Source organism: Eubalaena glacialis, chromosome 13 (genome assembly GCF_028564815.1).
Source record: "Eubalaena glacialis isolate mEubGla1 chromosome 13, mEubGla1.1.hap2.+ XY, whole genome shotgun sequence".
In the NCBI taxonomy this organism is placed as follows: domain Eukaryota; kingdom Metazoa; phylum Chordata; class Mammalia; order Artiodactyla; family Balaenidae; genus Eubalaena; species Eubalaena glacialis.
Window position 1 is genome coordinate 12,706,513 of NC_083728.1, and position 24,629 is coordinate 12,731,141.

Genomic DNA, 24,629 nt, shown 5'->3' on the forward strand with positions numbered 1-24,629 from the left:
TTAATTTGTGTATGTGGTATGAGGTAAGAGTCCAACTTCATTTTTTGTGTGTGTGGTATCTGGTTTTCCCAGCACTTTTGATGAACATGCTTACTTTTTAAAATACAGTATTTTTTTTGTTGTTCTTGTTTAAACCTATTTAAAAAATAAATTTCAAACCAAACCTCTTTGGAACTCTAGCCTTCTAAGACACCTTGCTTGAAGATTTCTGGCTTTAAGGACTCACTCATAAAAAGGCAGGCCCTCTTTCTCCTTATGATTTAAACAACAAGCATAAAAGTGTGTTTGGCTTAATTAATCACCAGAAGTTGCTATGCAAACAGTTTTGACCAGGTAGTGAGTGAAGTGAAACCAGATTGGAAAGAAAACATCATCATCATGGAAGGAGAGAAAGAATTACAGTGTCTGGTTAAATTTACTTGTACAGGATTATATTCTTAATTATATTAATTTTTTTAATTTAGAGTTTTCTTTCTTTTAATTATAGCTTGAAATATGGATCCTGTGTTAGGGTTAGGATCTACCTGATAAACCTAAGGAAATGCACAACAAATCAAATCCTGGATGGTGCTACATCTTGCCTAGTCAGTGATTTCAGCCATGGGTTCCTGTCATATAGTTCTGATCTTGGAAATAGGATTTTACAAATTCTATGACAAAAGAATCCCAATAATAAGAAAAACACAGCTGTCTTGCCATGTTTTGGGGTCACTTTGCTATTACTGAGCTTATCTCATTTCTTGTATTATCACTGCCACACAGTATAGACTCCATGTGGTCCGTGTGCACAGAGAAGATCTCTGCCCTTCTGTAGTCCCAGCCTGTGGAGGACTGTAAATGAACTTTGTTACAAAGCTGGAGTCAGCTTTTGTTCAAGGTTCTTTATTAGTTTGCACCTTGCATTTTTGCCAGCAGCAGTTAAGTATGAGACACGTGGCGGTTTTGTAATTGTTCCACTGCATCTTTTTTTAAAAAGTGGTTTCCAGGGATTTTTTTGTCCAAATAAGAAACCCACATACCTAGGTGGAGAGACTTACATTTGTCCTTGCCATGCCCCACATAGACTGTACTTGGACTTTTTCCAGAATGTGGCTTGCCAGTCCTTGAGGGGGCTTCGGGAGTCCCTCTTCCTGAGCGGCCGTGGCTCACTACAACGCGATTAGGCTGATCCATATCCAAAGGCCTGTTATGTGTGGACTGTTTATGTTGGATTTATGAGGTAGAAACTAGCCAAAGTTTGATAGGACACGTTTTTTTAACCTTTTGATTTCAGTGACACATGGAACACATGTGGCTCTGTTCACGGGGTTACTGCTGCATCCATAAAGCCTAGTTTCAGTGCTTTTAAGGTTTATCATCACAGCTGGGATCTTGACCGCTTTAACAAGAGTTCACTACTAACCAATTATTCTTCCTTTAGGTGAATGGAAGAGAATCAGAAGAAGAAAATCTCAATAAATCTGAAATAAGTCAAGTATTTGAGATTGCACTTAAACGGAACTTGCCTGTGAATTTTGAGGTAAGCTTATTTTACACATCTATTATACTGTTGGTGTTCATCATCGGAATTGTATTTTTCTTAAATAACATTGGAATGATAATCATATATATGTGAATCTTCAAATTTAAGATTCAAACTTTTTATTTATTTATTTTTAAGTAATCATGTTTTATTAACAGAAGAATATATACATTTTTTTTGAGTTTTATTTTTTTATACAGCAGGTTCTTATTAGTTATCCATTTTATACACATCAGTGTATACCAATCCCAGTCTCCCAATTCATCCTCCCCGCCGCTTTCCCCCCTTGGTGTCCATACGTTTGTTCTCTACATCTGTGTCTCAGTTTCTGCCCTGCAAACCGGTTCATCTGTACCATTTTTTTAGGTTTCACATATATGCATTAATATACGATATTTGCTCTTCTCTTTCTGATTTACTTCACTCTGTATGACAGTCTCTAGATCCATCCACGTCTCTACAAATGACCCAATTTTGTTCCTTTTTATGGCTGAGTAATATTCCGTTGTATATATGTACCACATCTTCTTTATCTGTTCGTCTGTCGATGGGCATTTACGTTGCTTCCATGACCTGGCTATTGTAAATAGTGCTGCAGTGAGCATTGGGGTGCATGTGTCTTTTTGAATTATGGTTTTCTCTGGGTATATGCCCAGTAGTCGGATCGCTGGATCATATGGTAATTCTATTTTTAGTTTTTTAAGGAACCTCCATACTGTTCTCCATAGTGACTGTATCAATTTACATTCCCACCAACCGTGCAAGAGGGTTCTCTTTCTCCACACCCCACACCCCAACAAAAACAACAGCATTTGTTGTTTGTAGATTTTCTGATGATACCCATTCTAACTGGTGTGAGGTGATACCTCATTGTAGTTTTGATTTGCATTTCTCTAATAATTAGTGATGTTGAGCAGCTTTTCATGTGCTTCTTGGCTATCCGTATGTCTTTGGAGAACTGTCTGTTTAGGTCTTCTGCCCATTTTTGGACTGGGTTTGTTTTTTTAATATTGAGCTGCATGAGCTGTTTATATATTTTGGATATTAATCCTTTGTTGATTCGTTTGCAAATATTTTCTCCCATTCTGAGGGTTGTCTTTTCGTCTTGTTTATGGTTTCCTTTGCTGTGCAAAAGCTTTGAAGTTTCATTAGGTCCCATTTGTTTATTTTTGTTTTGATTTCCATTACTCTAGGAGGTGGATCAAAAAAGATCTTGCTGTGATTTATGTCAAAGAGCGTTCTTCCTATGTTTTCCTCTAAGAGTTGTATAGTGTCCGGTCTTACATTTAGGTCTCTAATCCACTTTGAGTTTATTCTTGTGTATGGTGTTAGGGAGTGTTCTAATTTCATTCTTTTACATGTAGCTGTCCAGTTTTTCCAGCACCAGTTATTGAAGAGACTGTCTTTCCTCCATTGTATATCCTTGCCTCCTGTGTCATAGATTAGTTGACCATAGGTGCGTGGGTTTATCTCTGGGCTTTCTATCTTGTTCCATTGATCTGTGTTTCTGTTTTTGTGCTAGTACCATATCGTCTTGATTACTGTAGCTTTGTAGTATAGTCTGAAGTCAGGGAGTCTGATTCCTCCAGCTCCGTTCTTTTCCCTCAAGACTACTTTGGCTATTCGGGGTCTTTTGTGTCTCCATACAAATTTTAAGATTTTTTTGTTCTAGCTCCATAAAAAAATGCCATTGGTAATTTGATAGGGATTGCATTGAATCTGTAGATTGCTTTGGTTAGTATAGTCATTTTCACAATACTGATTCTTCCAATCCGAGAACATGGTATACCTCTCTGTCTGTTGGTGTCATCTTTAATTTCTTTCATCAGTGTCTTGTAGTTTTCTGCATACAGGTTTTTTGTCTCCCTAGGTAGGTTTATTCCTAGGTATTTTATTCTTTTTGTTGCAATGGTAAATGGGAGTGTTTCCTTAATTTCTCTTTCAGATTTTTCATCATTAGTGTATAGGAATGCAAGAGATTTCTGTGCATTAATTTTGTATCCTGCAACTTTACCAAATTCATTGATTAGCTCTAGTAGTTTTCTGGTGGCATCTTTAAGATTCTCTATGTATAGTATCATGTCATCTGCAAACAGTGACAGTTTTACTTCTTCTTTTCCAACTTGTATTCCTTTTATTTCTTTTTCTTCTCTGATTGCCGTGGCTAGGACTTCCAAAACTATGTTGAATAATAGTGGTGAGAGTGGATATCCTTGTCTTGTTCCTGATCTTAGAGGAAATGCTTTCAGTTTTTCACCATTGAGAATGATGTTTGCTGTGGGCTTGTCATATATGGCCTTTATTATGTTGAGGTAGGTTCCCTCTGTGCCCACTTTCTGGAGAGTTTTTATCATAAATGGGTGTTGAATTTTGTCAAAAGCTTTTTCTGCATCTATTGAGATGATCATATGGTTTTTCTTCTTCAATTTGTTAATGTGATGTATCACATTGATTGATTTGCATATATTGAAGAATCCTTGCATCCCTGGGATAAATCCCACTGGTGTATGATCCTTTTAATGTGTTGTTGGATTCTGTTTGCTAGTATTTTGTTGAGGACTTTTGCATCTATATTCATCAGTGATATTGGTCTGTAATTTTCTTTTTTTGTAGTATCTTTGTCTGGTTTTGGTATCAGGGTGATGGTGGCCTCCTAGAATGAGTTTGGGAGTGTTCCTTCCTCTGCAATTTTTTGGAAGAGTTTGAGAAGGATGGGTGTTAGCTCTTCTCTAAATGTTTGATAGAATTCACCTGTGAAGCCATCTGGTCCTGGACTTTTGTTTGTTGGAAGATTTTTAATCACAGTTTCTACTTCATTACTTGCGATTGGTCTGTTCATATTTTCTATTTCTTCCTGGTTCAGTCTTGGAAGGTTATACCTTTGTAAGAATTTGTCCATTTCTTCCAGGTTGTCCGTTTTATTGGCATAGAGTTGCTTGTAGTAGTCTCTTAGGATGCTTTGTATTTCTGCGGTGTCTGTTGTAGCTTCTCCTTTTTCATTTCTAATTTCATTGATTTGAGTCCTCTCCCTCTTTTTCTTGATGAGTCTGGCTAATGGTTTATCAATTTTGTTTATCTTCTCAAAGAACCAGCTTTTAGTTTTATTGATCTTTGCTGTTGTTTTCTTTGTTTCTATTTCATTTATTTCTGCTCTGATCTTTATGATTTCTTTCCTTTTGCTAACTTTGGGTTTTGTTTGTTCTTCTTTCTCTAATTCCTTTAGGTGTAAGTTTAGATTGTTTATTTGAGATTTTTCTTGTTTCTTGAGGTAGGCTTGTATAGCTATAAACTTCCCTCTTAGAACTGCTTTTGCTGCATCCCATAGATTTTGGATCGTCGTGTTTTCATTGTCATTTGTCTCTAGGTATTTTTTGATTTCCTCTTTGATTTCTTCAGTGATCTCTTGGTTATTTAGTAACATATTGTTTAGCCTCCATGTGTTTGTGTTTTTTACGTTTTTTTCCCTGTAATTCATTTCTAATCTCATAGCGTTGTGGTCAGAAAAGATGCTTGATATGATTTCAGTTTTCTTAAATTTACCGTGGCTTGATTTGTGACCCAAGATGTGATGTATCCTGGAGAATGTTCCATGCGCACTTGAGAAAAAAGTGTAATCTGTTTTTGGATGGAATGTCCTATAAATATCAATTAAATCTATCTGGTCTGTTGTGTCATTTAAAGCTTCTGTTTCCTTATTTATTTTCATTTTGGATGATCTGTCCATTGCTGTAAGTGAGGTGTTAAAAGTCCCCCACTATTACTGTGTTACTGTCAATTTCCTCTTTTATAGCTGTTAGCAGTTGCCTTATGTATTGAGGTGCTCCTATGTTGGGTGCATATATATTTATAATTGTTATATCTTCTTCTTGGATTGATCCCTTGATCATTATGTAGTGTCCTTCCTTGTCTCTTGTAACATTCTTTATTTTAAAGTCTATTTTATCTGATATGAGTATTGCTACTCCAGCTTTCTTTTGATTTCCATTTGCATGGAATGTCTTTTTCCATCCCCTCACTTTCAGTCTGTATGTGTCCCTAGGTCTGAAGTGGGTCTCTTGTAGACAGCATATATATGGGTCTTGTTTTTGTATCCATTCAGCAAGCCTGTGTCTTTTGGTTGGAGCATTTAATCCATTCACGTTTAAGGTAATTATCGATATGTATGTTCTATGACCATTTTCTTAATTGTTTTGGGTTTGTTTTTGTAGGTCCTTTTCTTCTCTTGTGTTTCCCACTTAGAGAAGTTCCTTTAGCATTTGTTGTAGAGCTGGTTTGGTGGTGCTGAATTCTCTTAGCTTTTGCTTGTCTGTAAAGCTTTTGATTTCTCCATCGAAGATTCAAACTTTATATTTATTTAGCAAAGCAGTATTTTTTCCTAGGGCAGCCATGGATCTCTAGACGGTCCACAGATGGCCTCTGTAGGTCTATGAACCTCCTAAAATGGTCTGAAGGGGATCCTGTTGATGTTCACATGTGTTTTCTTCTGGCAGGAGGGTCCGTTGCCTTCATAAGAGTCTCAGAAGCATCTGCTACCCTCCAAATATTAAGAATCTCCTTAAGTGATCCCTAAAAATGTCAGAGTAATTGTTAAAAAGACATAAGTTTTGTCATTGTCCAGTGTGTGCCTCCCAGTTCACCCATTTAATAACCTCATTTGTTGTTGGAGACTGTGGTCTAAAAACAACAATTAATGATTGTTAGTTCAAAATGGAAAATAAAGTGCATTTAGTATGTGTTTCCTTCAAAGACACAGTGAGTCCAAATAGATTATGCAGGTAAGGGGGAATTTTTTTAAAAGTTTCCCTAATTTTCAAAAATTCTTTGCAAATTCTTTCTTTTGATTTCTGTGCTTGGTTATGCAAGGTTGTGTTTTAATAGATTTCTTTATCAACTATTTGGTCTTTCAAAGTTATAAAGAGTATAGGTTTAGTCTTCCAAAGAACTTTAAAACTCAACATATTTGTTACTTCAGGCAAATGTAATTTGAGGTGGGACATCTGCTTAAAACAATTTTAAGTGGTTCATAAACTTCTTTTGGCCTATTTCTTTTTTAAAAAGTCTACCTGAAGTTTATTGTCCTATAAAATACTTTAATTTTGTAGTTAGGTGATCCCCAAATTTCATGTCTGACTCTCATGAAATATATACCTTCTTCTATTATGTGCTAGTGCCCTAAACTGGCTCCTGAGTTCAGTCCTTATGCCATCAGCTGAGTGATGGTGATTTCTGACCTCCAAACTCATCTGTTGCCATGAGGCACAGGTGGGGGTAGGGAGAGGCACTTGGCTCACAGGGCCATCCCACACCCCCCCCCCCCACACCCATCCCTGCCCCTTCCTGGCAGGCAGCACCAGTTTATATTGTCCCCTTTCCAGAGTGCAGCGCACCAGATGGCTCTCGGGCTGCCATCTTACCTGGCCCTACATCCCTTCCAGCCTTTCTGCCTCTGTTCTGGGTGGGAGGTGGTGGCCAGGGAGGCGATGAGACAGGGGACACACAGAATAATAGGGCTAGTTCTTGAGTGGGAACTAGGTGGGAGCTTCACCCGGAGAAGCCACAAGGTCTCCCTGGGAACCTGTTGCGGGAAAGGGAGGAAATGCTTCTTTCCCTCCTGCTGAGGGATTAGTGTGGCACAAGAATGGATGTTTAAAGATTGGAGGGAGGGGTACAAAGATTGTGGGAATGGGAGATGCCTGGCTTCTCGGGTCACCTAAGGGTTACAGAGGTGACTGCTGGGGCCAGGGCCCTAGATCCTGTGAAGCTTGTCACCTGCCCACACCAATTGCTGCTTTGCCTGAGAGTCACAGAGCTTTCTGGACCCTAGTGAGGGATTGCCATTTTATATTTTTTGCTCTTTGGGATTTGGGGACCAGATTGCCTCTGTCCCACCTATACTTTTGTTTAGGTTTTAGATTTGGCTTTCATACTTCTGTTCAGGAATATGTAACACTTAGCAGGGTATTGTCAGGTAGTCACAAAAGAAATTGTGGGAGTGCCCTGTGGTGGTGAATATCTCTTAAAGTAATAATTAGAAACATGACAGTTTGTGTGTAGGTAGTGTCATTGAGTTTGTTAATATGAGTGCTTATATTAAAAGTTCATATTAGCTTCCATTATTAGGTTGAGCAAAGCTTTCATTTTTCCCCACAGTTCTATCTCTGGCACCTGGAAGATTCCCTCGCCTATATTGGATGCTCGGGAAATACTTATTGAATAAATGAATAGAATAGTTTTTTTGTTTTTTTTTTTTGACAGATAGTAAGATATGTCATGTTGGAAGCTGAGTTAAGTGTGCAATAGAGGAGACAGGAGCCATTCATAGCTTTTCAGAAAAATGTATACAGCTAGAGTTTTGATAAAATACATAGTTTTAGTTAGAAAATGTTACGGTGCTGATTGATACAGTCACTGGGAGGCAGTTGTGACTTGATCCCACTAAATACATTCTAGGTTACATTGCAGATGTAGATTGGTGGGATTATGATGTGAGCAGACAATGAAAATGGTTGCTGAGGGACCAGGATGGACTGTGAATCTGAAGTGAGCCATCAGGGTGGCTACTCTTCGTTTTCGAGTCTCATCTGAGGACGCGGAGAGCACTGTTCAAGGAGGGAGCATTTGGAATATAGGCTGTCGGTGTGGGAGGGCATCCGGGGGGCTCTCTACGATCAGTCTGCAGGCGCCTGTGCGAGCGGGGCTCTTCCCAACAAACCTCTTCCTTTGTAGGGCGGTGAGGCTGCTCTCTGAGATGCCTCCCTTTCTCACCTTTGAGCACAGCACAGCCAGTTCTTGGGCTCACACAGTTTTCCTAGCCATCTTTTCAACTTTTTATTTTGAAACATTTCAAACCAATGGAAGAGTTGCAAGCGTAGGGCAGTGAATGTATCCTTCACATCGATTCACCAGTGGTTAACATTTTAGCACATTTGCTTTTTTTTCCTCTGTAAATGTACATATTTTTCTATTTTTTATTCTGCTGAATCATTTGAGAGCAAGTGGCAGACATCATGCCCTTTGACTCCTAATATTTCAGTATGTGTCTCTTAAGAACAAGGACATTATCTTAAAATAACTATAATCTGATTGTCAATACAGGAAATTTAGCATTGCTGTAATACTGTCACCTGACACACATCCTAGATTCACGTATTGCCCGTTGTCCCCATGATGTCCTTTAGAGAAAGTATTTTCCTGGTCTTGAGTCTGGTACAGGATCACATGTTGCGTTTAGCTGATGCATCTCTTTAGTCTCCTTTAATCTGTAACAGTTCCTCAGCGGTTTTTTTTTTTTTTTTTTTTTGTCTTTTATGGTATTGGTATTTTTTTTCAACATCTTTATTGGAGTATAATTGCTTTACAATGGTGTGTTAGTTTCTGCTGTATAACAAAGTGAATCAGTTATACATATACATATGTTCCCATATCTCTTCCCTCTTGCATCTCCCTCCCTCCCACCCTCCCTATCCCACCCCTCTAGGTGGTCACAAAGCACCGAGCTGATCTCCCTGTGCTATGCGGCTGCTTCCCACTAGCTATCTATTTTACATTTGGTAGTGTATATATGTCCATGCCACTCTCTCACTTCGTCCCAGCTTAGCCTTCCCCCTCCCCATATCCTCAAGTCCATTCTCTAGTAGGTCTGTGTCTTTATTCCCGTCTTGCCCCTAGGTTCTTCATGACCTTTTTTTATTTTTTCTTAGATTCCATATATATGTGTTAGCATACCGTATTTGTTTTTCTCTTTCTGACTTACTTCACTCTGTATGACAGACTCTAGGTCCATCCACCTCACTACAAATAACTCAATTTCGTTTCTTTTTATGGCTGAGTAATATTCCATTGTATATATGTGCCACATCTTCTTTATCCATTCATCTGTTGATGGACACTTAGGTTGCTTCCATGTCCTGGCTGTAGTAAATAGAGCTGCAATGAACATTTTGGTACATGACTCTTTTTGAATTATGGTTTTCTCAGGGTATATGCCCAGTAGCGGGATTGCTGGGTCGTATGGTAGTTCTATTTTTAGTTTTTTAAGGAACCTCCATACTGTTGTCCATAGTGGCTGTATCAATTTACATTCCCACCAACAGTGCAAGAGTGTTCCCTTTTCTCCACACCCTCTCCAGCATTTACTGTTTCTAGATTTTTTGATGATGGCCATTCTGACTGCTGTGAGATGATATCTCATTGTAGTTTTGATATGCATTTCTCTAATGATTAATGATGTTGCGCATTCTCTCATGTGTTTGTTGGCAATCTGTATATATGATATTGGTTTTTTTTTTTTTTTTTTTTGATATTGGTATTTTTAAAAGTCAGTTATTTTGTAGAATGGCCCTCAATTTGGGTTTGTCGGATTGTTTCCTCATGATTAGTTTCAGGTTATGCAGTTTTTGGCAGGGAACACTACAGAAGTAATGTTGGTTCTTCTCAGCAGCACATGATGTCATTTTATCTGAGTGTTAGTGATATTAGTTTCATTGCCTACACCAGATGTGTGCCACTCTGTGGAGACTTCCTTTCCATTTATAGTTAATCCATAACCTATGGGGAGATGCTTGAAGGCTATGCCCTTACAGAGTTCCCCAGTGTTTCTAGCAGTCATTGATAATTCTTCCCAGCACCAATTATTACTGTGGTGGATGTCAAACATTGATTTTCTGCATGTCCAGAGAAAATCTCCTCCTGCCTTACATTATATTAATTTATATTAGTATAGATGCATTCAAAGTGTTACTCCATTATTGTTGCTAATCATTTTAATGTTCAAATTGCCATTCAGGCTAGCTCCTGTATCCTTTGATATGCCTCTATCAGCTTTTCTTTGGCCGGGGGGGCGGGGGGATGAGCGGTCCGATTTCTTGAGGTATAATTTATGTAAAGTAAAATTCATCCTATTTAAGTATGTAATTTGATATGTTTTGATGGTATGGTTGTGTAACTATCACCACAATTAAGATAAAGAACATCTTTCACCCCATAAAGTTTCCCCTGTGTCCCCTTGCAGTCAATCCCTTCCCTCCATCCTCAGCCTTGGGCAACCATTGATCTCATGTCTGTCCCTACAGTTTTGCTTTTTTTCAAAATATTACGTACATGGAATTATAGAATTTATTGCCTTTTTTTTTTTCCCTTTTGGGCTTTCCCTTTATCTATTTATTTAATGGGATGAGTAATAACATTTTGAGAAGCCTGGAGGGAGCACATAAAAATATAAAGCCATCTTAGAAAACACAACCCAGACATGACCTTTCCATAATTGTAAATCATGATAACAAAGGCCAAAGTTCCTTGTACTGTTCCTTCCCTCAGGCCTCTCACCTTTTAACAAATGGCCAACCAGATACAGTGTGTTCAATGTTGTCCATTTGGAAATTTGTGATCTTTCCAGATTACAAGATTACAAATCTACTGGCAAGAGTATATTGCCTTTTGTGTGGCTTTTTAACTTAACATATGGACTCAAAATCTGCATTATGTTATACCTATCAGTAGTTCATTTCTTTTTATTTCTGAATAATGTTCCATTGTATGGATGTACCACAACTTATTCATGAATTTACCAGTTGAAGAACATTTTCTTTTTTTTTTAATAGAATTTTTTTTTTAATTTTTATTTATTTATTTATTTATTTATTTATTTATTTATTTTTGGCTGTGTTGGGTCTTCATTTCTGTGCGAGGGCTTTCTCCAGTTGCGGCGAGTGGGGGCCACTCTTCATCGCGGTGCGCGGGCCTCTCACCGTCATGGCCTCTCCCGTTGCAGAGCACAGGCTCCAGACGCGCAGGCTCAGCAGTTGTGGCTCACGGGCTCAGTTGCTCCGCGGCATGTGGGATCTTCCCAGACCAGGGCTCAAACCCATGTCCCCCTGCATTGGCAGGTGGATTCTTAACCACTGCGCCACCAGGGAAGCCCTTTTTTTTTTTAATTAAAAAAATTTTAAAAAAAATTTTTGGCTGCGTTGGGTCTTCATTGCTGCGCGGGCTTTCTCTACTTGCAGCGGGCTACTCTTCGTTGCGGTGTGAGGGCTTCTCATTGCAGTGGCTTCTCTTGCGGAGCATGGGCTCTAGGCGCGTGGACTTAAGTAGTTGCAGCGTGTAGGCTCAGTAGTTGTGGCGCACGGGCTTAGTTGCTCTGCGGCATGTGGGATCTTCCCGGACCAGGGCTCGAACCCGTGTCCCCTGCATTGGCAGGCGGATTCTTAACCATTACACCACCAGGGAAGTCCAAGTTTAAGTTATCTTTGCAGTTCTTTTTATCTTTACACTGAATGTGTATATTCAGAGCATTGTTTTCCTAACTTGCTTGGATTATTTTTTCCCTATGCTAACAGTCTATTATACAGTAATGTATGTATCTTAAGTGCACAGCCCATTAAATTTTAACATGTGTAAAAACCCATGATTCACTACCCAGATCAAGATACAGAACATTATCATAACCTCCATAAGTCCCTGTGCTCCTTTCCAGCCAGAAGAAGCTGCTTTCTGTAATCACTATAGATTTTGTTTTCTGTGTTCTTAGACTTCATATAAATAAAAAGATACAATGTGACTTACTTCACTCTGTATAACAGACTCTAGGTCCATCCACCTCACTACAAATAACTCAATTTCGTTTTCTTTTTATGGCTGAGTAATATTCCATTGTATATATGTGCCACATCTTCTCTATCCATTCATCTGTTGATGGACACTTAGGTTGCTTCCATGTCCTGGCTATTGTAAATAGTGCTGCAGTGAACATTGTGGTACATGTCTCTTTTTGAATTATGGTTTTCTCAGGGTATATGCCCAGTAATGGGATTGCTGGGTCATATGGAAGTCAGAAAGAGAAAGCAAATACAGTATGTTAACACATGTATGGAATCTTAAAAAAATACAAAACAAAACTGGTTCTCATGAACCTAGGGGCAGGACAGGAATAAAGATGCAGACGTAGAGAATGGACTTGAGGACACGGGGAGGGGGAAGGGTAAGCTGGGATGAAGTGAAAGAGTAGCATTGACATATATACATTACCAAACATAAAATAGATAGCTAGTGGGAAGCAGCTGCATAGCACAGGGAGATCAGCTCGGTGCTTTGTGACCACCTAGAGGGGTGGGATAGGGAGGGTGGGAGGGAGATGCAAGAGGGAGGGGATGTGGGGGTATATGTATACGTATAGCCGATTCACTTTGTTATACAGCAGAAACTAACACAACATTGTAAAGCAATTATACTCCAATAAAGATGTTAAAAAAAAAAAAGATATAATATGGATTGTTGGGTGTTGAGTTTCTTATCCTTAACAGAATGCTTTTAAGTCTTACCCATGTGTATCAGTAGTTTAATGCTGAGTGGTATTCCAGTGTATGAATATAAAACTCTAATTTATCCATTGTCCTATTGATAGATATTGGATAGTTGGGAACCATTATAAATAAGGTTGATAAGTCTTCTTGGGTGCAGGTGCACTCAGAATTGCTAAGTCAAAGGGTAGGTGTTTATAAAAATTGCTCAAAACTATTTCCCAAAGTGATTGTACCAATTTATACTTCCACCACTTGCTCCACATCCTTGCCAGAAGTACCTGTTGAAGTATTTTTTTAATTGAATATTTGTCTTTTTATTATTGACTTGTAGGTATTCTTTAAATGTTCTGGATATAATTCCTGTGTTTGGTACATATATTGCAAATATTCTCTCCCATTCTATGAGTTCCCTTTTTAATTTTTAAATGTTGTCTTTTGATGAGCAGTTTTTAATTTTGAGGACTTCTAATTTGTGTTTTTTGTGTTCAAGAATTCTTTGCCAACCTCATGGTCATGAAGTTTTCTCCTGTGTTTTCTTCTGAAAGCTTTATAGTTTCAGCTTTCATGTTTGGGTCTGTGTTCTAGCTTCAGTTAATTTTTGTTTTTGGTTGAGTTTAGGATCTTGGTTCAGTTTTTTCCCCACGTGGATGTCTAGTTGCTCCAATGTCATTAAAAAAAAAGACTTTGGATTTGCTTTGGTGTGTTTGCCAAAAATCAAAAGACTGTCTGCGTGCAGGTCTATTTCTACATTCTGTTCTGTTTTATTGATCTTTTTTTTTTTTTTTTTTTTAAAGGTAAGGTAACTACAGGAGGAGATGGAGTTAAGAGAAAGCTTTTTTTTTTTTAATTTTTAAAATTTATTTATTGTTTTATTGATCTTTTGGTTTATCCTTAAACAATACTATGATGTTGTAGGTGCTGTAACTTTACAGAAAGTCTTGAAATCTGGCAGTGTAAGTCTGCTAACTCAGTTGTTCTTTTCAAGGGTATCTTGGCTCATGTAGGTTGGATTTGATTATTATTTTCCTTCTGCGTGATTATGTAATCACTGTAATTACAGTTAGGTTTCTGTTCATATTCCATTTTAGTATTTTCCCCCATCTCTGTTGACTTATTCTTATATATTTAATATGTGTAATACTAAATGGTTCCAAGAGTCAAAGCTACACAAAAAGATATATTCAGAAGTGTCATCTCGTCCCCTTTCTACCCCAATCCCTCCCGCCTGCTGTAGAAAACTGATTCCATTGGTTTCTGCTTTATGCTTCCTGAGTTTCTTTTTGCAAAAATAAGCATATAAACACACACACTTGTGTGTCTATTTATATGTGTGTGTATATGTATACATAGATTTAACATCCCCCCACCCTTTGTACACTCTTCTGCAGTTTGCTTTTTTCAGTTACTATGTACTGGAAATCACTTTATGTGCTTGGAGATTTTCTTATTCCTTTTTACAGCTGTAGAGCAGCCAGTATTTAATAAGCTCAATCTTGGCTGGCAGCTCAGAGCAAATATTAAACTTGAACTCTGTGTGCTGCATTTATTTCTGGGCTTTGCTGGGCCAGTTTCCTTTCTGCCGTTTACAGGGGAGCTCACTAAACTCAGGACAGTCTGTGACCCTGGGTGGGCGGGAGTAGAACATGTTTCCCTATTCCATGTCTGTTTTGGACTCATCAGACCTGAGAACATTAACAAGTTTGGGGGAAAAAAAAGAAATGGGAAGAGAAAGCGTTCAGGATTATCAATGTTTACACTCCCTTCATTTAATGGGTCTTGTCCTCAATTCCCCTTTTCCTGTGTTTCGTGTAAAGTAGTGTGCTAACCAGTGTGCCGTGCAGCTGGTAATGAGTGTCTGTCACGCTTTCACTCAGTCTTTCCCTCTAAAACAGGTTGCCCGGGAGAGTGGCCCACCCCACATGAAGAGCTTTGTGACCAGGGTGTCGGTTGGGGAGTTTGTGGGGGAAGGTGAAGGGAAGAGCAAGAAGATTTCAAAGAAAAATGCTGCTATAGCTGTTCTTGAGGAGCTGAAGAAGTTACCGCCCCTGCCTACAGTTGAGCGAGTGAAGCCCAGAATCAAAAAGAAAACAAAATCCATAGTCAGGGTAAGGACTTTTCTGAATGAAGAGGGCGTTTTCATTGCCCAGAGGCAGCTGGGGGGTTAGAAGGCAGGTGAAAGAGGTCGGGAGCCGGCAGGCACAGGCCCGGCCTCGGAGCCTGTACGGGGCCACCTTGTGCCGCTCTCACAGGAGTCCCAGGTTAGGCAACGACAGGGACACTGCGCCGGCTTCAGTGGAGGCCTCTGCAAGCGGCCACGCCCGTCTGGGTGCGATCACAGGGAGGAGCTGTGTGTTGGCCGCCACGCTGCCCATCTGCGGGGAGAATAGTTAAATTGCGCTGCCTCCGTCTCATTGCCCAGTGCGCGGTTCTGAACGCGCAGGAGATTCCTGGGCGGGGAGATGTCTGGGGCAGGCGTAGGAGTCAGACGTATACACCTTCTTATTTTTGAGTCACGCTAAAGGACCTATCAAAAATTATACTATCCCTCACCCTCCCAAAGAAGGGACAGGGGTCCATTCGGGGACATTTATGAATGCCAGGATCCGTTCTGATTGTCAGTATAGTTTCATGTTGTATCAAAATCCAAGTTTTTCTCACACACAAGTTAGCATTCTGTACGTGTGAAAGCATACTCTGGCAGTTCCCTTTTTCCACTTAAAGTATCCTCGAAATCGGTAAGTGGGTAAGGATTCACTGGCACGGAAGGTGGCCACCAGGAAGTAACTGTGGGATTTTTAGGTTCTTTCCACATGGCGAGAGCTTGAATATATTTTTTTTAATGGTTTCTGGATTTTGAGTCATTGTTAAGAAAGCTGGGAACCCATCCTTATAATGTAGACTTTTGGGAAGTTTTAGAAAGAGTTTGTTATATTTTTTCTACCTCTTCAATTACTATCATATGTTGACATTTATTGTTCAAAAGCAGACATTACAATGATGCTTGCCTACTCGTAGTGAATGGTGATGTTGGTTTGCTAAGAAGAGCTTAAAATCACCTCAGAGCAATCATAGAAAATCATTAGGCATCTTTCAATTAAAAAAAGGTTTAAAAAAGATCTGATTAATTCTGAGCCGTTAGAACAACATAGAAGTAATCAACTGTCATGTCCTGGTCTCTGAATTGGCAAGGTCCTTTCTGTGACTAACATGGCACATGGTTTCTACATTCATTGTTCCTCAGCTACAAAGCAGCCCGGAATACGGCCAGGGGATGAACCCGATTAGCAGACTGGCCCAGATCCAGCAGGCAAAAAAGGAGAAGGAGCCAGAGTACCTCCTCCTCACTGAGCGAGGCCTCCCGCGCCGCAGGGAGTTTGTGATGCAGGTGGGTCAGCCGGCTTGTGGGCGGCCCTTCTCTGACCGCCTCCTGTCTCAGGGCCTGAGGTAGTCCAGGGGCCGGACACCTTTCCCCAGGAGGCCAGGTCCAGTGGGCACTCCCTGCCACCAAATGTTACTGTTATTAGACCATGTTGCCTGCACTAATCTGATGCCTTAAAACGTGCTTGTCTGCACAGCACACATGCTGCTGTATCAACAGGTAGGAGCCTGGACTCACTGCACCTGTTTAGAGGAGTGGGGGAATCGTGGGTAACTTTTTTTCTTTGTTACTTCTTGAAGGTTAATATTGTTCTTTTCAGAAGTTTTATAAATTATATAAAGGATCTATTTCTGCTCCTCCTGATCCTTCTGTAGAATTTGGAGTCTGGGGTTGGGTTTACACTTTAGATTTGTACAGAGTGTTTCCCCATGCACTTAGCTTATTAAACAGTTATTCACACGGGCAGCTGAATTTGTGATTTGAATTTAATAGTGTTTTCTGGTGAAAAACAGAATACTTCACTCTGCATAGCAGTTTACAGCTTTATAAAGCACCATCAGTTAGCCTGGTGTGTTTCACCTCTGCAGTCAGAGGGCAGGAAGAGTAATGATCCTTCCATGTACAAGAGAAAATTGCAGCTTGTTGAGAGGCTCAGTAATTTGCCTAGGATCAAACGGCTGGTAGATGCCCAGTTGGGATTCAACCTCAGGCCCCTCTTCACAGGCCGGGGAGGGTTTCCTTGACTCTTTTGTGACACAGGGCTTTTGGTTTTGGTCTGCGGTCAAGACCAGCTTGGAAGGGGATGGTAAGCAGTGATGTGTGCTGGAGTATGTTTAACAGCCAACTCTTAGGGGAAGGCAGTGTGTGCGGAGACTATACATGCATATGCACACGTATTATATGTACATATGTGTATATTATAAATTTTACTGATAGGAAGGAAGTGTAGCATACAATTTACAAAAAATATGTAATACTCCTGTAAATTTCATACATCTGTAACTTCAGTGTGACAGTCACCAATAGCAGCGTTACAGAATGAGACTCATGTGAATTCTTTATTCCTCTCAGGTTCAGCAAGGAGGTTTGCTCCTGTCATTGTTGAATAACTGTGGTACTAGCATGAGTACTGGTTGATATTTTTATTTACATTAACAACAAAGACATGTCAGAACTTCACTCATTTAAATATGAATGGCTTCTTTGCTGAATCACATAATAATTTTCCAAGACTGGAAGTTTCAGTTTTTTGTGTTAGTTATGTCATGGCTGCAGACTTGACAACAATTTAAAGCTTAATCTGCATTATTAACCTTTTCTCCATCACTGAAGCTTAAGAATAGACAATCAACAGTATAACTTAATCTTTGATAAGTAGTAGTTGCAGATTTCTGTGGTGTAAGTACTCTCACTGTGGCCATTTTCCGTCTGAGTTGGAAAGAGATGTGTAGCTGCATATTGACACCACACACATACAAGTGTAAAGAACCTCAAAAGCATAGACAATTGTAAAATGGAGTCCAGTTAGGAAGTGATGAATTTGAAGTATTCATTACCTCTGTTTGTTAAAATAATTTGTTTAATTATAAGCTTATATACTTTAGTGTATAATAATAGCTACCTTTAACAACCACCTCTCCAAATTCCTCGGGATTTCATAATGGGCTCTCACAGGCTGGTCCAAGCCAGCTCCAGGGCACCACTGTTAAGCCATCCATCTTCTGACGATTCTGGGTTCTTTTCAGTTCCTGACCAGTCTTTATTCTAAAGGGTTAAGCCCTGATCTGAGTTCTGCCTTCTTTATGCAGGTGAAGGTGGGAAACCACACTGCAGAAGGATCAGGCACCAATAAGAAGGTGGCCAAACGCAATGCAGCCGAGAACATGCTGGAAATCCTTGGTTTCAAAGTCCCACAGGCTCAGCCCACCAAACCAGCCCTCAAATCAGAGGAGAAGGTGACTGCTCAGGGCTCTGTGTCCTTGCTCTCTAATTGCAAGATGACATTCTCACCTCAGGACTCTGACTCCTCCAGGGCTAAGCTTCAGGACAAGGCTTCATCCTCCTGGCAGTAAAGCAGCCCTGCTGAGCAGGGTCCTAGCATTTGGTTCATTATAATGTGGTCAGAAGGGGAGTTGCATGTCCATGGCTCCAAGCGTGGTGCTGGGTTAAGTCGTTACTGTTTCAGTATCTTTGTGGTCTGGGATGCTTGGTGGAGGGCAGCTTGCTCCTCTCCTTTTGTGGGATGACGGGTAATTAATTGGACTTGAAATTAATGAGTGTGTGAGTCTATCATTTGTGCTCTTAGAGTGAGTCCTGCATAAACGACTCATCAGCCTTAGGCTGTTGTTAGTTGTGGAACATGCTTGGGACGCTGAGACAGTGTGATATTAGAGTCAGGGCCAAATCCATAGTTTCGATTTGGGATTTCTTTCTCTTTATGAGTTGAACATTAGACAAAAATGATCCCATATTGAAAATTGCACTTCTGCCGAGGTTGGTAAGCAGTACCCTCAATGAAAGCCTTGGCCGACCTTGTTTCCAGTCACTAGATGGTCCTTTCAGGATAAACTTGAAAACACCAGGACTGATTCAGTCGTGTCTGTCAGTCCTGTCAGCAGAGAGAAATGGCAGCAGCTGTGACCACATAGTTAATAACTGGGATCCCAGACACTCATCAGAGAATCTGTAGAGATCCTGGACTTGGCTTTGGGGGTTTTCATTCCAAAATCTTACAGAGCATCATAGGGACCTTTGCCTTCTCAGAAGGGAGACCTTTGTGTTTGGCAAAATTTTTATCTAGTAACATTTTCCCCCTACATTTGTTATCTTTGGATATGTCACCTTATCTTTTAGTCGGACATGTGCTCCAGGAAATATTCTTTGTTTATTTAATTATTTAGCATCAACCTAAAAGTTTCCTTCTTGGTCAGCTCTGTCAATCTAACATCTTCAGGCTCCTTCTGGTTAAATGTTCCCCGCTCTTCTTGTGAGCACAGAGCAGAGGCCCCATCCCTTAGATGCTGTTCGCGGACAGGCTGACGTGGCTGAGAGTGTGCTTTGGGAGAAAGCAGGGGGCTCTGCTGTGGGCACATTGGCGGCACAGGCAGACCAGTGGGGGCGCCTTGGGAGAGGGCCTTTCTGCTACTGCCCTCATAGTTTAAAAGTTTATAAACCAAGATTAGTGCTGGTTGGAGTTTGTTTAGTTTTGGACAGAAGGAACTAATTTTTCAACAGTTTGATTGATGCTCATGGCCTTTTTTTTTTTTTTTTTTTTTTTAAAGACACCCATAAAGAAACCAGGGGATGGAAGAAAAGTAACGTTTTTTGAACCTGGCTCTGGGGATGAAAATGGGACTAGTAAGTGTGATGTTAATATTGTCTTGATCTGACTATGATTCTGGGCTTTGCATGGTTCCTGGTAATAGCAGGTACCTAGGTAATGAGTTAGTGTTCAGTGCTTGGTTCTGCATTACCCCTGTGCTGTTGTGTGTGCTGGGGGAGGGCCAGCGTGGGGTTTTACAACATCTCTCCACGTGGCACGCGTGGACTTGAGTTGATTTGTCTGCATGTCCCTCCCCAGGCAATAAAGAGGATGAGTTCAGGATGCCTTATCTTAGTCATCAGCAGCTGCCTGCTGGAATTCTTCCCATGGTGCCCGAGGTTGCCCAGGCCGTAGGAGTCAGTCAAGGGCATCACACCAGAGAGTTCACCAGGGTAGCTCCGAACCCTGCCAAGGCCACGGTAACTGCCATGATAGCCCGTGAATTGTTGTATGGGGGCACCTCGCCTACAGCCGAGACCGTTTTAAAGAATAACATCTCTTCAGGCCACGCGCCCCATGGACCTCTCACGAGACCCTCTGAGCAGCTGGACTACCTTTCCAGAGTCCAGGGACTCCAGGTAACTGTTGGGTCTGAGCTGTGTGGGCTGTGCCTCAGTGCGGTCATCTCTGGTTTCTCTCAGTACTAAGTACCTTGTTTTTTAAATCAAGTTCTTTGTCTAGGGGGATGGTTGGGGGAAGCATGGTAAAGAGTGGTCCTGAGGAAGGGAGGAGGCACGGGAAGTATTAGAACCCTGGATGGTAAGAGAATATCCTCAACCTTTGGTAATTTTTAAAAATCCAGGCCAACCGTAATAACAAAGCCTCGAATCCAGTGATAGTTACAAATTTAGACTTCAGTGAGAACAGATTCATTGTGCTGGCCCTTTTTCTACCTGCTAGGAAAGGACATGGCTTCTTCCAGACCAGGGTTTCTGAGTAGACATTTAGGTTCCTGGAAGATTCTGGAAGCTGGGGCCCTGGCATCCTGCCTGCAGCCCTCAGTGCCCCTTAGCAGCAGACCCCACTGTGAGTCTCTTGTGCCTGTTGAGTAGGAGTTGGTGTAGACAAGTCAGGCTGAGACCAGGGAGAGGTGTCATCTCTGTTCACTGGGCCCAGAGCCACAGCCCTGTGCCCCGCTCGTACTCCCTGCCTTCCTATCCTTGCCTCAGTTTTCTTTTCCCCTTTAGGTTGAATACAAAGACTTCCCCAAGAACAACAAGAACGAATTTGTATCTCTTATCAATTGCTCCTCTCAGCCGCCCCTGATCAGCCATGGTATCGGAAAGGATGTGGAGTCCTGCCACGATATGGTATGTTACCCCACACGGTGGGCCTGGCTCCAGCTTGTTGCTGGCCTCAGAAAGATAGGAAAAGGATTTTCCTGTAGACTTCGAGAACAGTTGATTGTTTTATAGGTTTCATATTTCTGAAGACTTTTTTTAGATTACTGGCTTGATTTCTCATTCTGTTGATCAGAACTCATGGGCTTTGGCCAACCCCTCTCCTCTCTTCCCTTGCTGACCTGAGAGGCGGACTTGGATCCTGGAACGCCTCCAGATCTGTATTCAGTTCATCTCTGACCAGAACAAGGAATTGCAGGCCCAAGTTCTGGCAACTTAGAAAGCCCCTTGTTTTGGTGTTCTGTTCAGATGAAATTATTATTGTAAGAAATACTAAAATGAAGAAAAGGAATTGATTAAATTAATTGACATAAACTGTGGTATATTCACCTGATGTAATATAATGTCCCCATCATATTAATGTCACCGAGGGTAATGTATTCTAATTTTAACATGGAAACATGATAAGGTTTTATTTTAAAGCGGGATGTAAAATTTGTACAGTCTGGTGACCACAGGTTAAAAATATTAGAAGGCAATATATAATAAAATTAACAGAGGTTGTGATTCAGTGAGGTAACCATGGATAACATTTTTTAATTTATATTTTTAATTAAAACTTCAAACATGAAAGGGTTATTTAGTGGGACCACTTGTTTTGTTGGGCAGTAGGAGAAGCCCTCGACTCGCTATTCAGTGTCGTATACTGTGGTCCTGAGCGGTGGCCGTGGTTTGACTTCCCTTTTCATTCCTGCTAGGCCGCACTGAACATTTTAAAGTTGCTGTCTGAGTTGGACCAACAAAATACAGAGATGCCAAGGACAGGAAATGGACCAATGTCTGTGTGAGTGAGCTGATCTACATGGAAAGGCAGTTCTGTTCCTCATTTGCATTAAGTTCGAATTGTCTGCTCAGCTTAGCAGTGAAACACCGTCTTAGTCACTTTCTGTCCCTTTGCCCTGAAAGGTTTCCCAGGTTTGGGCAGAGAGCTCTACTTTTTTTTTTTTTTTTTTAAGCTTTCAATAGGTAATACACTCACATGGTGCAAAAGTCAAAATTATTTTAAAAGGTGTCCACAGTGATACATCTTGCCCTCATGCAGTCCTCATCCATACCATTCTCTTCACCCCACCCAGAGATCACATTTGTATTAGTTTCTTGTGTACCTTTCCTGTATGTTTCTTTATGCAGATATATTTCTTTCCTTATTTTCTTCCTTTTCCTCCTAGAGATAACATACTACATACCCATTCTTCCTCTTTGCTGTTTTCACTTGATGGTGTATTCTGGGAAGACCTTAATCCAGTTATCATAAACTGGGGCCTGAACTATTAGACGTCTCGATGTCTGCTAGTTTCATTTTTAACATGGCTTAATTGTCTTAAATTTCAAAACTTGGGTCATTTTTGGTTTTTTTCTTCCTTAAAGGTGTGGAAGGTGCTGAACCTTATCTGGCCATGAACCATTGAAAAATCCCAACATATATACTGAAAATACTGAAACTGCTTTGAAAATTTGGAACTTCTGATACCTCCAGTGGGCCGAGAGACACGATGGGTAAAGGACTGGAGACAGCAGTGGTGAAGAAGGCGGGGCCCCGAGGAGGCAGCGGCGTGGCCTCTGGCCTGTGCTATGGCTTCTCCTCACGCGGCAGCAGCTGCTGGGGGCCGGGCGGGCCTGCCAGGCACCCCAGCGCCACTGGGAAACCAGCGGGTCCACGCCCCAGGCACCCTAGCGCTTGGTTAGGGTGGGGGGTTTTTTTTTGGTTTTGTTTTTTGGGGGTGGTTTTTTTGTTGTTGTTGTTTTTTCTTCTTGCTGTGTGAAAGAAGAAACAGAAAGCACGACCCCTTCTCAAACTGGCTCACTCAAACACTTTGGGACAAACCCTGGACACCATGCTGGAGAGAGGCCTTAGTCTGGCCCCAGAGCTGAAAGCACCAGAGAAAATCAAATGCTTCCTACTCAGCCTGAGCTGACCTTCTTGGCGTGCTCTGGCCCACGCCTACCGCGGTACCCACACCATCACCACTGCTCTCTTCCAAAAGGGAGACGTATTCTTAGTTTCATTATTTTCTTTTGATTGAAATGACACTATATTAAATTTTCATTTGAGAGTTTCTCAGTTGTATTTAGTTACATAGCACAGTTTAGAAACTTGTCTGAGACTGACTTTATCAGTAATCTAACCGGCAAAGATCATATCCGTGTGTATGTGGTTATACATTTTTATTTCATTGGACTAACCCAGGACCATTTCAGTGATGCAAATTGTGCGCCCTCTGGTTTAGCTGAAACAGTCCTGCACTTCTCAGAAACCTTGATGAAGTCTCCCATAGTTGTATAAATTGGACAATTTAGGAATTTTAAACTTTAAACGATCATTTGGTTCCTTTTCTATTTTATTTTTGTTAATGCAACAGGACTTAAACAAATGAACTTTGATCTTTGTTTTAAAGATTATTAAATTGTGTGTATATATATATGTGTGTATATATATATACACACATATATATATATATATATATGACTCTTGAAGACACATAGCTTTCACTACACTACAGGATATGATCTCCATGTAGCACATCTACAACTGCAGATTGATTTTCCTTGAGTGCTTTATACTGTTGATTACATCTCCATGTAGGGCTGAAAAGAATGACCCATGTTTATCTCTATAACTGTGTTGCTTTTGATGTCGTGTTGCTGTGCACAGAAATGTGTGCAGCGAGGTCCTGCATATGGTCCAGATGAAAAGCACGGTAGCCTTGCGAGTTAAGTACTGCTTCGATTCATTGTTTACGCTGGAATTTTTTCTCCCCATGGAATGTAAGTAAAACTTAGTGTTTGTCACCAATAAATAGTAATACTAAATTTTTTTTGTTAATTTATTCTTAAATGCCACTACTGCTAGGTTGGTCCCTCCCAACCTGCCCCCTATCCTTTTTTTATTTTTAAGAAAAAAACTTTGTAATGCTTGTGATTCCATTTGGGCAAAATTCTGAAGCTCTGAAATAACTTTATATCCAACCATTGATCAATAAACAGCTACTAATGAATTTTTGGTCCTGTTGAGCAGTAACTGAAGCAGTAAGGGAAGATGTGAGGGCATGGAAGCATGGCGTGGGGGGCACTGCTGCCAGTGAGGGGCAAGTGGGCGCCCGGGTGAAGGGAGGCGCCTCTCATCTGAACCTGACATTGTCACCCAAAGAAATGACCGAGAGGAGGAGAGAGGCTTCCTGGTCACTTCCCTCAGGCGGGCTCGCGCTCGGAGGAGTAAAGGTGAGGCGTTGCATTCTAGTCTGGCTGAGGAGTGGGCTGGTGGTTTTCTATTTTTTAACTTTAGAATATGCTCATAAAGGTGGTTCACTATAAAACCAGCCTGTGGATTGGACTGCAAGAAGCACCGAAAGTGAGCAGGTTATGGAAAAATGCTACAGGGTAGAAGGGGACTCAGCATGGCAGGGATAAAAGCAGTGAAAGGAAAGGCATTTTTCCCTTTCCAATCCTGGATTCAGCATTTCTGCAAGAAGCCTTGATCCTCTTTAGTGATAGATGACATTTAGAAACCAAGATCTGGGTGCTCTGAGACCTCACTGCTAGGGGCGTGTTATGTCTGGGCCCTCTGAGTGGACAGCTAGGAAGTGTATGTATACACACACATCTGCCGATTTGTATATCTGTTTAAAAGCCATGTGTTGGTCCTGATACCTCTGGCACCTCAGGGTTCTTCACAGCCTTCCCTGCTGTGTTTTTAGCACCTTTTCCA

At 40.8% G+C, this 24,629-nt stretch overlaps 1 protein-coding gene across 16 annotated transcripts in view; it reads left to right on the forward strand.

Moving 5' to 3' along the window:
• The window catches only part of STAU1 (staufen double-stranded RNA binding protein 1), an 86,068-nt gene extending 63,267 nt beyond the window's left edge, over positions 1 to 22,801 (forward strand). For 12 of the 16 annotated variants that reach the window (XM_061210280.1, XM_061210294.1, XM_061210289.1 and 9 more), the window contains 9 exons: positions 1,421 to 1,519; positions 14,697 to 14,927; positions 16,064 to 16,207; positions 18,010 to 18,156; positions 19,483 to 19,558; positions 19,782 to 20,101; positions 20,711 to 20,833; positions 21,622 to 21,707; positions 22,292 to 22,801. In XM_061210280.1, coding sequence (XP_061066263.1) covers positions 1,421 to 1,519; positions 14,697 to 14,927; positions 16,064 to 16,207; positions 18,010 to 18,156; positions 19,483 to 19,558; positions 19,782 to 20,101; positions 20,711 to 20,833; positions 21,622 to 21,707; positions 22,292 to 22,307 — 1,242 coding nt within the window. In that variant the 3' untranslated portion in view covers positions 22,308 to 22,801. The remainder of the gene's footprint in view (positions 1 to 1,420; positions 1,520 to 14,696; positions 14,928 to 16,063; positions 16,208 to 18,009; positions 18,157 to 19,482; positions 19,559 to 19,781; positions 20,102 to 20,710; positions 20,834 to 21,621; positions 21,708 to 22,291) is intronic. The other 4 variants (XM_061210281.1, XM_061210284.1, XM_061210287.1 and 1 more) reach the window with 1 other exon arrangement.
• The last annotated feature ends 1,828 nt before the right edge of the window (positions 22,802 to 24,629 follow it).